General features: G+C 37.4%; 1 protein-coding gene across 2 annotated transcripts in view; it reads left to right on the top strand.

Annotated features, from left to right (window-relative positions):
* SLC35A1 (solute carrier family 35 member A1) overlaps positions 1–15,802 on the top strand; it is a 49,518-nt gene that overhangs the window by 4,218 nt on the left and 29,498 nt on the right. Inside the window, exons 1-2 of one of the 2 annotated variants that reach the window (XM_003769267.4) lie at positions 6,198–6,740; positions 14,466–14,643. In XM_003769267.4, the coding sequence (XP_003769315.1) occupies positions 6,725–6,740; positions 14,466–14,643 (194 nt within the window). In that variant the 5' untranslated portion in view covers positions 6,198–6,724. Of the gene's footprint in view, positions 1–6,197; positions 6,741–14,465; positions 14,644–15,802 lie in introns of those variants that run through there. The other variant, XM_031964545.1, reaches the window with a different exon arrangement.

Below are 15,802 nucleotides of genomic sequence, written 5' to 3'. Positions count from 1 at the left end.
GAGGTCATATGTCTGTATCCCTTTAATTAGATGAAATATCTGATTTCTAAAATGTATGTTGAGTAATTTATAAAAATTTTGAGCTGTGCTTTAAAATTTTGTCAGATCTGCTGGACATATGTATAAATTTTATGAAATTTGGCCCAAAGTTGTTTAGATATTAGGTAATCTTAAAGTTTTAAAAAAGAAAAGGTGATTTTTAAAAAAGAGACAAGAAAGATTGATTTGTGAAAGCAATTGATAGTTTGAATGGAACATCTAATTAGAATATCACAAGGTAAAGTATTGATTTTGAAAATAACTTTTTTTAATTGGTGTGTATTGGAAACGACTGTAAATTACATGGGATTCCTATCCATTTTTGTGATAGCCAAATAAACATAACAGAGCCTAACACTTATGAAAATTGTGAAATTGCTAATTAAGTTATTTGGGGTTATTGTTGTAATATTGAAACCTAAAGTTGTTAGGTATTATGTGGGTGATGTAGACACCAGATCATGATAGGCACCAAAAGTTAAGGTACAATCATGTGAAGAATTCACATTGGCCATTATCTTTGACAAAAGGTAGATTTATCATGGAAAGAGCAAGTTCCTTAGGGGAACTTCCCATTTGCCAGGAGAAAGGAAACATCCCATGAGGTTGAGGCACATCCTTAGCTGGCAAGCTAAGTGAAAGGAACTTAGCACCCCAAAAGTGGTAGCTCTAAGGAGGAGAAGTGGGGTTGAGAAGCATAATGGAATTAGTAGAGATACCATGTGGCAAGGGGGAAGGAGAAAGATACTGTAAGACAGAGTGCTTTGGCAGGCTGATCCAAGAAAGGACAGCGGCCATGGGATGGCTCATGAGTAGATTTTGTGGGGAGGATTTGACCCCAGTGACATGATTGGGATTTCTGGGGTTAGACAGGCAAGGGAAGTAGATTTCAGTCCTTGCTTTGAACTTGCCAGGTTTAGGGGGAAAAAGCTTGGTTCTGGGTGTAGAGTTTCAGCCTCTTCACCTTTAGGTTTCTGGAAATTTTTGATTAGGATTTTTGATAATCAAAAATTTAGGATTGAAAACTATATATTAGCTATTTTCATGAAGGCAAGATAATTTTTAATGCTGTATCAAAGATTCTACTGCTTAGTAATGCAAGAAACTTTTAAGAGGTTTGTTAGAACTGCAAATTCTCTGAAAATGATTTAATTCCAAATTCTCCATCTGTTTTGAGCAAATTTATTTAATACTTATTTAAATGCATAATGGTATAGGTTATACACAATGGTTTGTAAGTTATATAAATATTGTTTTGAGTTTTGAATTTGGAATGATTGCCTGATGAATTTTTAAGTCAGTAACCCACCACTTGGGGCAAATGCCATTAAGTTACTCTGAGGGATGCCTTCCTGAACTGCTACAGGTGGATGTCTTATCTGCATAAGAGTTTGGAGGAAAACCTTGATCTCTGCTCAAGGTGGGATCCTCCTGACTCAGTTTCCTAGTTCTATTTCTTTGTTTCCCACCTGATTATTCCCAAGTCTAGCTATGAGATGGAATTGTTACTGCATGATTGATTATCAGAGTTAAGGATGATAAAAATAGATAAAAATCTTCTCATGTATGTGCTCTCAGGATGAGGCTCTGAAGGATCAGTTTTAATGCTATTTATAATCACGTCCCTTCTTTTTACCTCTTATAGTAAATTTCTGTCATCAGAGCAAGTAGTCAATAGAAGCCATGAGCATAATACAAATATGTAGATATCTTGATCTATATCCCAGCCCTGGAGGCTTCTCTAGCTGTTGCCATAAAAACCCCTAACTTTCTGGTTTCCTGGGATGAGAGTTTCTTTCTTTGAAGGCCCACTTTGCCTATCAGTCTGTTGAGTATTTGGGTCATGAATTAACTCCTACCCCCCTTTTGCTCACTTTTAGAGGGGAAGCAGATAATCTTATCATGCTCTGATTGGGCCAAGGCTTTTAATATCTTGAAAGTTAAATTGATCTCTCCCCCACTGTAATTCTACCTAAAGTCTTTTACTCTGTATGTTGATGAAAGGCAGGGCCAGGTCCTAAGGGTCTTAATTCAGTCCTTTGGGACCCAATTCCAGACTCCTTGCTTATTTCTCAAAGAAACTTGGTGTTTTGGGGTGACCCTACCACCTAAGAGCAATAGCTACCATAGTCTTTCTAAGTTTCTAAGCTTACCTTAGGCTAATCATTGGAGATTCTCTCCACCAGGTTTAGAGAATTTTTGCCTATACCAAGGCTTTAAAATTGGGGAAAGGTGTGATGAGCTGAGGCTTGAGTTGATGCACTGAGGTCCCAAGCACATGAGGCTAAATAATAATTGGACTATACTCTATTGATATATATGCTTGGAGAAAGAATGGCCCCCACCTACTCTCTGTACAAGTCCTTATGTGTTGTATAGGAAATGATGATTTTGGTGGGTGGAGGCAGAGAGACAGGAAGACAGGCTGAGAGAGACAGCTGGCTGGGTTCTGCTCTGGTGGATGCTGGTCTGGTGGCTTCTGGTCTAGCTAGCTGCTGACATTGCTATTGCCGATTCCCTTCTACCTCCGATCTTTCTTCATCTCTGCTAAGAATAAAGATTGACGATTTTCCCCTAACCTGAATCCCTACCTCCGGCTGATTTTAAAATAGGCGGTCATCACAGAAAGGAATGAGAGTGACTCCAATTATGCCTTTCATGTTCTGCATGCTCATGGGGGTTATATGGAAAGAAAGGGAATATACCCTTTTTCCTTCTGTGTGGTTTCAAACATGTTTAAGCCAACTTCTAATCCCAGAGGCCAATCAGTGGAAACTTCTTTTTGGCCTACACCAAGTTTTATTCATTTGGAAAATAAGTTCTCTCCAATCTCTTGAGAAACCTATTTTCACTGGTCACAATAGGAGAAACAAACATCTATCAGGTCTTCCCAGTTTGTGTCCAAGTAAATTCTGAAAGGACTATTTAAAAAGCCTATCTGGAGGAGAAGGGTACAAAATTAGGAAAAGATTGGCAGATGGATTTTGCACATATGCCCCCTGGCAGAAGCTTCAAACTGCTTTTAGTTTTTGTTGATATCTGTACTAATTGGGTAAAAGCCTTTCCTTGTTAAGCCTGAAAAGGCTCTAGAGTTTTTGATGGAAATCACACTCACTTAGGACCACAATGTTTTATCCATTGCCCAATCAATTTTGAGGAAACAAAAGCAGGAATTTGGGGAAAAGGCTTTTTGGTATTTTTTCTAGAAAAGCTATCTGGATGTGAGACATTCATGATAGCCTCATCTTCCTCTGGGTGGGGTTCCTAGTGATTCCTATACTAATTCCACCTTTATTTATTTATTTATTTATTTTGCTCATATTTAATTCTTGAATTGTTAATCTACTTGTGAGAGTTGTTTCTTCCAGACTCCAAGCCATGAAATTCCAACTACTTGGTCAACCTGAAATCACCTGATATCTGATTCTGACATTCAGCACCCCTTCTCCTCAATGCTGCCGATGCCATCTACAAGTCATTTGTCTCCCTTCCTCAGTCTCCACCCCATTAGGCAAGGCCAGCTCTACCCTTCTCAGCCTGAAGCAGCTCGGGAAGAGAGATCTCCATCCCTTTGTCCCAAATGAATTTGGGTCTGGAATGCTTGGGGTGGGAATGATGGGATAATGGCCCTGAAGCCCCCGGACCTTGACAATGCTGTAAGTTCTACATATACTTGGCTGCCAGATGCCAGTCTGTTGATGACAGAGTTTCCAAGACAGATAGTAGGAGTTGGTGGAAGTAGGGTCTCTGATTCCTGCTCATTGCTTTAAGCAGCAGTATCTTATCACCCCCTTGCTTATGTACTTAGTCACTAGAATACTTCAAGATTTTTTAGGTAAAATGGTTCCTGAAAGCTTCCACTGATGTTTGGGTGTTGGTTTTAAATAGTAGAGAATGGGTTACAGTTAATACTGAAGAGAGGGATGAGCCTGAAGACCTAGGTAATCTGGATGTCCTAGAGGAAAAAATATATTAGGATTGGGTGAGAAATCTTCAAAAGTATGAAATGAAGAGGAAGGACTGAATGGGACCAAGTGAAGATTTCTCAGAAGCTGTAGGACCTTAGACCTAACCTTCAGGAAATCATGTGATTCCCATTCTCAGAGGGTTTAGGACAAAAGAGGTCAGAACCTAGACCTAAGCTTCAGGAAGTTAAAGGAATCACAGGAAGTAGACAGCATTGATGACCATTGGTCAATGGTTACTTCTCAGTCCATCCGGTAAACTCAAGTCTCTTGCTATATAATTCACTCCCTGTTTCCTGCCTGGGGCTCCGTATCATGCTGGGCTGCTCAGTTGATGTGCTTGGACCTCTCCTTGCAAGGACCAAATAAATGCTTTCTGATGCCTCTGAGTAGTCAATTTGGGTAAGGAGGTCTAATCATGAGTTCCAATGAGAAATTTGTCTTTTCCAGGGTTAATTGGTAAAACCTCTTTCCTTGCTAACTATATATGATCTCCTAAATATGAAATATATTTCATACATCAAGTTTTGATGTCTTAATAGACTCCTGGTGCCTATTTTAATTATTTTGTCTGTAACCTCTTCTCATAAATGTACCTTTTGGCAAAGAGAATGGTCAGTGTGAATTTGCCATATGTGTATTTTGAACTAGGAATTGCTACCCTGACATTTAAACTACCTATGGGACCCAGTGCTAGTCCTTTCTAGGTAATTTATGTAAATAAAAGTTGGTCTATGTTTGATGCCTTTGTGGGTACTGGCACACTGAAGTTTCCATGTCATACCTAAATTGGGAGCGAAGTAAGGTTACCAAAGTATCTTTCATATCATAAAAAGACTAACCCAAGGATTCTAACAATATTAATGGTACAGAATTAGAGGCAAAACAATTTATTTAAATTATTTAAGGACCTCCGATTTCATGGGTGTGGATTCTCCCCTCACCAACAAAAATTTAAAAAACCCTTAAGGTTTTTAAGTATTAATATGACTTTTAAAAAAATTAAAAATTAATGTGACTTTAAAAAAGTATTAATGTGACTAAAAAAAGTGACTTTGAAAAAAAGTAAAAATTAATGTGACTTTAAAAAAGTATTAATGTGACTAAAAAATGTGACTTTAAAAAAAATGTGACTTTAAAAAAAGTAAAAATTAATGTGACTTTAAAAAAGTATTAATGTGACTAAAAAATGTTGACTTAAAAAAAGTAAAAATTAATGTAAATTTAAAAAAAGTACTAATGTGACTAAAAATGTGACTTTAAAAAAAGTAAAAATTAATGTGACTTTAAAAAACTATTAATGTGACTAAAAAAATTAATGTGACTTTAAAAAAGTATCAATGTGACTAAAAACTGTGACTTTAAAAAAATTAAAAATGTGACTTTAAAAAAGTATTAATGTGACAAAAAAATGTGACTAACAAAATTAAAAATTAATGTGACTTTAAAAAAGTATTAATGTGACTAAAAAATGTGACTAAAAAAAGTAAAAATTAATGTGACTTTAAAAAAGTATTAATGTGACTAAAAAAATGTGACTTTAAAAAAAAGTAAAAATTAATGTGACTTTAAAAAAATATTAATGTAACTTTAAAAATGTGACTTTAAAATAAAGTGAAAATTAATGTGACTTTAAAAAAGTATTAATGTAACTAAAAAAAATGTGACTTTAAAAAAATTAAAAATTAATGTGACTTTAAAAAAGTATTAATGTGACTAAAAAATGTGACTTTAAAAAAGAGCAAAAATTAATGTGACTAAAAAAGTATTAATGTGACTAAAAAAATGTGAATTTAAAAAAAAGTAAAAATTAATGTGACTTTAAAAAAGTATTAATGTGACTAAAATAAACGTGACTTTAAAAAAAAGTGGAAAAAAAATGGGACTAAAAAATTCCCCTATGATTAACGAGTTTAGTCTCTCCCTCTTTCTTTCCCCCTCTCTATTTCTCCTCTTCTCCCTCTCTCCCACTCTCCCTTGACGTTTTTTGTTATGCCCAGCTAGGGGCAAATAACCCCGAGAAAAGTGAAATCAACGGTTTCCACCTTTCTCGGTATAAGGGAAGAATCTCTGAACTAAGGATTCTAACAATTTCACCTGCCAGTTTTTACTTCGCTTTCAAAAAAAATCACTGAAACCCCATTTCTCTGAGCGCTTCCCACGTGCCAGGGGCCTGGCGTCGGGGACACCGAAGAACGACGCCGACGAGGGGCCCGGCTCGCGTTCTTTGTTTTTATATCCCCGCTACAATAAGCCACTTCGATTCACCTGGCATAAGCAGCCGCTGGCTGACGTGATAGTAAAGTATAACAGAATGATGCATGCGCGCTTCACTTTTTGGAGTTTGTAAGAATTGCTTCTCCTCGAATAGATGTCACCAGCTGATTTGTGGGGAGCCACAATTGCTAGAAAGTAACGGTTACCCTTTTCAAAGAGCCTCTCGGCCTTCTGGGAATTGTAGTTTTTATTCCGACGTCCACCAACGGGGGCATTTCGGCACGAAGATTAACCGGGGGAGGTCGGATCACGACCTAGGCACAGTCGCGTTTTCCCGCAGTCCAAGAGAGACACTGCACCGCGGCAGCGAGACGACCGCTCTAGGCCGCCACGCTTGGCTCTCTATGGTCTTCGGGATTGGTCCCACAATACACTGCGCAGAGCCGGTCCCGAGCTGAGTGCGGATGCACTAACGTCAGTTGGTCCGCGGTTGCTCGGTGGCGATGGCCGCTCCGAGAGGTGAGCCTCTCCGCGGGGGCGGGGGCGGGGGCGGGGGCGGGTTCGGGCAGGGAGAGACGCCTGCGGCTTTGCGGCGCGCTGAGGCCGCACCCCCCCCCCCCCCCCCCCCCCCCCCCCCCCCCCCCCCCCCCCGGGGCTGGCTGGCGCTGCAGGGCCTCCGTGGGACTGTCTCACAGCCCGCAGCGCCCTCGGGCGCGGGGAGCAGACAGACGGCCTGTCCTCGCGCCCCGTTGGGGGCCGGGGCGGTGTATCTCCGCCCCGCGCGGCAGCCCCGATGGCACCGTCAGCTTCCCGGGCAGGGGCGGCGGGCGCCGGGAGAAACCCTGGGTACGCTTGCCACTGCCACCTCAGCCGAGGTAGGGACGGAGTGGACCCCGGATCCCGTCCCCATCTACCCCGCCAGGGGGGGCCAGAGGCCTCCCATCCCCCTTTCCTGCCGTCTGTTCTTCTCCTTCTGCTTCCGTACAAAGACGTGTTATTTAGAGTATGCAGTTTCACCACACTTTTCTCGTCCCCCTGCCCCCAATTGCAACAAAGACCAACTTTGAGCTGCATTTTTTTAAATGCGAGAATTGGGAAACATTTAAATTATGTCAGCTGTGTAAATTACTTACGTTGTAATGTTTTGTCGTAAAGGTGATAACTTAAAAAGCTTCGTGCAACACACATTTAACAAAGCGCCTACTATGTGCTAGTCCCTGGAAGTCGAGAAGTAATAAATAAACCGTGATCCTACCTTCAAGGGGTGTATGTGTGTGTGTGTATACCTATACAAACATAGGTGTAGATATGCATGCATATACAGGCATACACACATTTAGTATTAAGAATTAGTATGAGACAGGGATAAAAAGTGCAGAGTGCTGTGAAATTAAAGGAGAAAATGACTGTGGTTGGGGGTTTCTTGATAGAAGAGATGCCTATTGATTGGTGCTTGGAGCTTGAAAGGGTAGAATGCCAGGAGAGAGAAATAGAGTGGAAGCGGAGTTCCAGTTATCACCACTGAGCAGAGGTGTTGAAATGGTAAATAAAGCATGAGCATTGTTTGACTAATAAGTATTGGCTGGAATATAACATACATACATGAGAGGGAATAGTCTGGAATCTTTGCGGAGAGGTAGGTTTTGGAACTGAGTCATGGAGGGACTAGGATGTCAGGCAAAAAAGTTTGCTGTTGTTTAGTCCCGTCCAACTCTTTGTGACTCCATTTGGAGTTTTCTTGGTAAAGATTCCGGAGTGGTTTGCCGTTTCTTTCTTTAGCTCATTTTGTAGAGGGGAAAGATGAGGCAAATAGGGTTAAGTGATTTGCCCTGAGTCACATAGCTAATAAGTTTCTGAGGATTCCAGGGTCTACCTTCCATTCACCTCAACAGTTAGCTGTTTGATTCATTGAGAGCCATTTTAAGACCTTGAACAGTGGAATAATGTGATCATATTAGTGCATTAGAAAGATTGTTCTGTTAACTGTATTTGCTCTGTGTTGTCAGAGAGATCTGGAAGTTAAGTGCCTTAACAGTAGTTGAGTGGTAGTACTAACTAACAATAATGGGAATAACAAATAATAAAGGGGGATTAATTGGCGTATTATATAAATAGGATTGACTAGACTTGACTGACTGCATTAACAAATATGTATAATTAGGGAGAAATCAGAGATCATTATTAGATTATAAATGTGAGACACTGGAAGAATTATGATCCAGTGTTAATAGTGAAAGGGAGAGGATTTGGGGTAGGGAGGAAGAAATATGAAGAGTTTAAAGAGATAGTAGGCATTTGAAAATGTAAATCTACAGCCTGAGGGCAGAAGTCAGGTCTAGAGATTTAGGTTTGGGAGTTATTTGTTATGCTCTCTCCTCAAAATATATTGTACATACTTAGCAGTTAAAGCAGTGTATCTCCCAATCCCCCCATCCTCATGAAATGTAATTATTGTGGTGACGTTTGTTTTGTCTTTTTATTTCTAGTATTTGGACTACCTTATATATAGTAGACATTTGTATATTATATAAAGAAATTGTATGTAGTAGACATTATATAAGTATTTGTTGAATGAATGAATGGATTAGCAAAGAAGTGATAGTTGATATTGTGGAAATGGATGATTACCAGGTGAGATTGTAGTTAGAGAGAAGAGAATTCCAAGTACTGAGGAAAGAGGAGGAAGAAATGACAATGGACACACTATAGTTCTCACCTGAGAAAGAAAGGAGAGAGGGAAAATATAAGAAAATGAAGAGAGAAGAGAAGATTTGGTACCATCTTTGGGGATTAAGATTGGAAATCCATTTGGAGGAAATCCAAGAATTATTTTCCTAAAATATTTCCTTTAAAAAATCCAGATGAAGCTGGATTATATGCATTTATGTTTTTATCCAGTTATTCTGGATTGTGTGACTTCAATTCTGTTCAGCTTAATGTAAATAGGAATAAAAGAGGTAGGTTGAGGTCATCTAGAAGTACAGGTTTTGTAGGGGATGAGTGGTGATCAGGTATTTTAGGATAGATAGCAATATAGAGCTGAATTGCTTAATAAGTAGAATTTTGGAAAGTAAGACTACAAAGTCAGAGCAGAAAAAAGTACTGAGAAAACAGTAGTTTTGAGTATCTCAAGATTGAGTAAATAGTTTGGGAAGCATGAAGCATAGGGAGAGATGGAATGAGAGGAAACTGTAGTTAAAGCAACATAGGTCCAGAACTGATAGGGAGCTTGGTGGCCATCTAGTCCAATTTCTTCATTATACAGAAGAGACAATTTAGTTTTTGGTTAAGGAAGTAGAACATTTGTGGGTAATGGTAGATGTGACTATCCCTATGTGTGACTGAAGTACAGTGGAGAGAATGATTTGGGGATTTTAAAAGATTAAAGAATTGAGAGATTAGGAAGAATTTGAAGGAACCTCCATAAAAGGCCCACCTGATATGATGGAGGCCTTCTCTAGATCTCTTAACATGTTATGGATTCTATTATAACATTTGGGCTGTGTATATATTATCCTGTTTTTTGAATATACCTACCTCTCTTTGATGATGTGATATCCAATAAGATTTCTTCTGTGCATGTGTTAAATGCTTGGTTGTTGATTGAAAATAAGTAAGATTCCTTGAATAACAGTGAGTTATGATCCTCTGATTATTAATATCAAGTGAGGCACAGATGTTATCAATCCAAAAGTCCAAAAGCAAAAGGGTTTTTCTGTAGATTAAAGGGTATTAACCTTTTTTTTTTTTTGGGGGGGGGGAGGAGGTACTGTAGATTCCTTTAGCAGACTAGTGAAGCCTGTGCACCCTTTCTCAAAATAATGCTTTTATTTTTATTTTATTTTATTTTTTTCATTTCAATAGTTTTATTGAAAAGTCACTTTCTTAGTACCAGAACATAAAATACTTTGTTAGGTTACTTCAGCCAACTTTAGTTTTCATTGGAATGAGAAAGGAAATTCTTCAATGAATTAGGTATTTAGGAGTAACTGAAGAGTGCATCTATAAAAATGCTTTACAAAATGAAGCATAATACATGTGAGACATATTGTGTTTCTTTGGTTTATCTTTAAAGGAAAGGGTTTTTTGGGGGTTTGTTTTTTGTTTTTGATTTGTTTTCCACAACATGATGTCAAAGGAAAATTTGAACTAGTTACAACTATTGTGGAAATTAAGCTATATATTGTACTGATTAATTATATGCTTTCCCAACCCTTTATCTATGTGTGTGAATTTAGAGAATAACGTTTTTAAATAAAATAAAATGCATAAGACTTCAAAGGTCTTTATTTTATTGAAATACTGTTGTAAAAATATTTTAATAACAGTCATCATCTCCATATATGATGAGATCTATCATATAGTCAGTTTATATTTATTTATTTAGTGCCTACTATATATCAAGTACAGAGAGAGAGAGAGGGAGGGAGAGAGAGAGAGAAAGGGAGGGAGAAAGAAAGAGAGAGGGAGGGAGAGAGGGAGAGAGAAACCGAGAGAGGGAGGGAGGGAGGGAGAGAGGGAGGGAAGAGAGCAAGCCAGAGAGCAAGCACATTAGTGTACAGTAAACAGATGGTCTTGGGTTTTTTTTGAAATGTGAATTTCTTTCAGAATTCTATATCTAAAGTCAAATCCGCATAATGCACAATGCTTTTCTGTCCCCAGCCTTACACATCCTTGAATGGTGTGCCAGCTTCCTTCTTTTCGGCACCCTCCCTCCCTTCTTCCCTTTTTTCCTCACATAAGCAGACAAATTCACATTAATAATTACTTAGGTTGAACAATCCACTTACTTAAAGTGAGAATGGTCTCTATTGTACTAAAGATTAGGGAAAATCAAAAAATAGTCTCTACTTTCAGGGAGGTCAATATTCAAACAATTGTATGTAAAAAAAGATATATTCAGGATATTGGAGATAATATAAGAGGGAAGGTACCAGCATTAAGAGGGATCCAGAAAAGCTTCTTACAGAAGATGAGATTTTTAGTTAGAACTTGAAGGAAGTCAGAAGGTGGAGATGAGAAGGAAGAGAATTTTGGGCAGGAGAGACAGCTAGTGAAAGTGTTCAGAGTTGCAAGGAATAATATGTTGAAAAATATCAAGGAAGCCAGTATCTTTGGATTGTGTACTTACTTGGGGGCAATTTGTAAAAGACTGGAAAGGCAGGAGGGTCCAGATTATATAGGGCTTTAAACAGTGAGCAGATGATTTTGCATTTGATCCTGGAGGTAATGGGAATCACTGGAGTTTATTGACTAGGAAGGTGACATGATCAGAGCTGCACTTTAGAAGATTATTTTGATAGCTTAGTGGAGGATGGATTGTAGTGGGGAAAAACCTGAGGCAGGGAGACCAACTAGCAGTCTGTGGTAATAGTTTAGATGTGAATTGATTAGGGCTTCCACCAGCATGGTGGCAGTTTCAAAGGAAAGGAGAAAGAATATATGAGAGCTATTACAAAGATAAAATTGACAGAACTTGACAACAGAGGAGATGTGTGATATGTGAGAAATCCAGGGTGACACCTGGGTTGTAAGTCCAAGGGACCAGGAGGGTAGTGTGGTAGCCTAGACAGTAATAAAGGAATTCAAAAGAGGGGAAAGATTTTTTGGGGAAAGACAATGAATTTTGTTTTTAGACATATTGAGTGTATGGTGTCTGAGACATCCTGTGAAAGGTTTCTAACAGGCACTTGGACATATGAGACTGGAAATGAGAGAAAAGTTAGTAAGGGCTAGATAAGTAAATTGAGAATCTGTATAGACATAATTGAATTCATGGGAGCTGGTGAGGTGAAATGAAATAATATATAAAGAACAAAAGTAGGTCCATGACAGAGCCATGGAAAATATTCATGATTAAAGGCATTTTCTGGATGAAGATACAGCAAAGAAGACTCAGAAGGAGCAGTATAGAAGGTACCTACCTTCTATATAGGTAGAAAAGTCAGGATAGAATAATGTCACAGAAACTAAGAGTGTAAAAAGGCTGATCAATAGGCTCAAACTTCAGAGAAGTCAAGAAAGATAAGAAAAAGCCATTAGATTTTCAAGTTAAGAAATACTCCTGTTTATGTACAACACTGTATTAATTATATTTGGGCTTAGAATATTGCAAAGCCTCCTAAATAACCATAACATCAGTTTTATATCTCAAGAGACTTTAGATGTAATCAGTACTTTAATTTAATAATTGAGAAAACTGAGGTCTGGAGACGTTAAGTGGTTTGCCCAAGATCATAAAGTTAGAGATGAGATTCAACCTTGGTCCTCTCACTCAAATTCAGTTATCTTTTCACTGCACTAGTTTGCTTTTTAATGTTTGAGGTTCATAATTTTTAAAGTTCTAGCCTAATTGTGTATCCAAGGAAAACTGAGTGAAGAATGGTTATTTTTCAAGCTGTGATGTCAAGGTGGGTGGGCAACCCTATATGACTGGTCCACTAGGACATATGTTTTGAACAGATACAATAGACAATGAACTACATCATTAATTGATTAGGAAAACACATTGAATTGCCTTTGAAAAATTGCATAGAGCTTTTAATGATCCCATTTTCAAGTTATAGTGTATGACTGCAAGTCATAGAATGACTTTTTGAAGAATCATTATTGTACTTGGAGTTAGAAGGAACCAACCTTGAATTCCCCTTTTGACACCCACTAGTTTTACCACCATGGCCAAATCACTTAATGTCTCTTGAGTTGTATTTTTTTTTATCTATAGATTGAGACTAATACTAGAGGTTGGTTGACCCTAGTGAAATATAATTTCCTTAGTGCTCTTTGCAAACTTTTAAGTGCAGCATTGTCAGTTATTATGATAATCATTATAAAAAACAATTGAGTCACATGATGGGGGTGTTGCAACATATTATATATGCATAGGATAAGTTGTATCAGGGAGGTGTATCACTGAAAATGGCACATGCTCTGGTAATGTAGCAAGAGCATGAGATAACTCTATAGGAAAATTTCCAGCATTTTGGGTGCCCTCTCTATAAAACATTTGTGAGAAGTCTTGGACAAGTGTTGCTTATGACGTAAAAGTAGATTATGATCAGTCTATTGGAGGGAGTATCCACATGAATTAAATCATAGATGCATTTAAATATTATTAAAGACTTCTCTACACTTTTATTGATTTATCATTGAATATTTATTGAGTAGAGTTCATCGACAAATCCATCTAACTCTACTTTGTTGCACAGTTTACACTACTTTTGTCCATATGGCTATCATGAATAAGTACTGTTATGTCTTATTGAAATCCAGTTATAGGCTGCATTTATAGCATTTCCCTGTTCTCCCAATCTAGTAGCCCTCTTGAAAAAAACATGAGATTTATTAGAAGAAAGGTGGTTAGAAGAGCTGGCTTGGATTTTAATGAATCTACACTGACTCTTATCATTCATTCTAGAATTTTGTAAGGCAATGACTTTACCAGTTTGTAATTTCCAAAATCAGTCTCTGTCTCTGTCTTCCTCCCTCTCTCTTGCCTTTTTTCTGCTCTCTCCATCCCCCTCTCTCCTTTTTCCCCTTCCTTTATCTTCCTGTTCCTCTCCCCCTCCCTCTTCTTTTTCTCCACAGTAAACCTTTCTAAGCCCTTTCCTTCCTAATTTGTTACTATTTTTTCCACAAGCCTTAGCTCGTTGAATTTTTCATTCTTTGACTCTCCCCTTACCTTTTTAAATAGCTCTACAGTTTTTTTCCTCTCATTTTTGGGCATGTGCCCTTTTCCATATTTTGTTTATGTCCTTTATGTCATAGTCTCCTAATATTTTTAGATACTGACTTCTCTTTCTCATATAATTATTCTTTGAATCATCAGACTTTTGTTTTTGGTCTCCTTCCAATCCCCTTGAGCCATTTTCCTTTTTTAGAGTTCTTGGCCATTTCACCTGCTTTCATGCTGCCCCCTTTTCTTTGACAAATTTGTGATTGTAAAAGTTCTTCATTTCTGTTTTATACATGCCTTCAATATTCAGCATCAGCAATTTTTAATGCAAAGTGTAGTGTCCAGAGGATGAAGGATTTTTAAATCTTGAAATTGGTGATATTTTCTAGAACTAAGCTTTATAAATATTTCAAATTGACAGTGTTTTTGAGTATCTTTAGTACAAGCAATGGAAAAATACTCCTTTGAATGAAACCAATTATTTTAAATGCCATTCTTAATGTAATTCTTAAAAGTTGTTGTTTATAACATTATTCATTAAATTATATTTTTGTTAAATATTTTTTCAGAAAATGTCAGTTTGCTATTCAAGTTGTACTGCTTGACAGTGATGACCCTGGTGGCTGCAGCTTACATCATAGCTTTAAGATACACAAGGACAACAGACAAAGAACTCTACTTTTCAACTACAGCTGTGTGCATCTCAGAGGTTATAAAGTTATTGTTAAGTGTTGGAATTTTAGCTAAGTGAGTATAAATATTTTGCAATATATTGGAGTTAAATTTTCCTACATATTTAGATATTCTGTCTTTAATACCTGCATAACCATAGTTACTAATTTTTATTTTTGAGAGATATCTTTACCGGGATTGATCTAATAAAGCTATGGAAGGGCAAATAAAGTAAATTTAATGAGATTTAGCCGGATTCCCTGCTTTGTGGGCATTAAAAAATGTCACCCTTCATAGAAGTGGTGTAGCACTGTGGTACTGTTTTTTACCTTTCTATAAGTTAGGGTACAGAACCTTTATACTCAAGAATTAGCCAGCCAAACAAATCCAATAATTTAGCTTAATGTTCATTAATGTGAATGAAAATACATTAGTAATGACTAAAGAGGAAATGGAAGTAGCAGATATATATCACTTTGGAAGTGAAGAAGAAAGATTGGTAATTAGGGGATGCAGCATTAGAAATATGAGAAGGTTTCTTGAAGATAGGAAAAACCTGTCCATATTTGAAGGCATGCAAAGAACCAATAATGAGAGAAAGATTAACAATATAGAGGGAAAATAATTGAGTGTAGGAGTAAAGGTGGGTGGGATGAAATTGAGAATACAAGTAGAAAAATCAATCTTGAAAACTAGTATAGACAGTTTTGTTTTGCTTTTTTCTCCTGAGATTTGAGAGAGATTGGAAAATGAGTATAGGGCCAGAGATAGAGATAGGATAGATTTCCTCAGAGCTCAGAATGGATGGCCTAAATCATCAGTGAAGTAGGAGACGTGTTCATCTCCTGAGATTGATGGGTTGATTTTATGGCATGGGAATTTGAAGAGAATGGGAAAAAGTTTGGAATAGTTGCTCTGAGGATTATATTCTTTAGATCATTCTTACCTTTTATGATAAATGTTCTTGTCATTTACTTCAAGAGCAAAATCAGTGTTCTCTGAAAGCATGAATTAGAGAAAAAAGGAAAATAATCAAAAGAACCTGATAGTGATGATAGATGATTTTTTCTCCTAAATAAAGTAAATTTTACTTCTTAATACCTTAGATTTCTACTAGTTCATAAGAAAAAATCAAGTAGTTCTTTGTAGATTTGTGTACAGGTTTAATTTTTAATTCCTTTTATATATATATTGGGCTCCAAACATTTAATGAGAAATATCAAGAGAGTAGCTG

The sequence above is a fragment of the Sarcophilus harrisii genome, chromosome 4 (assembly GCF_902635505.1).
Source record: "Sarcophilus harrisii chromosome 4, mSarHar1.11, whole genome shotgun sequence".
NCBI classification, from domain to species: Eukaryota; Metazoa; Chordata; class Mammalia; order Dasyuromorphia; family Dasyuridae; genus Sarcophilus; species Sarcophilus harrisii.
Note: the sequence above shows the minus strand (reverse complement) of the source record. Positions and strands in the feature narration are given on the sequence as shown.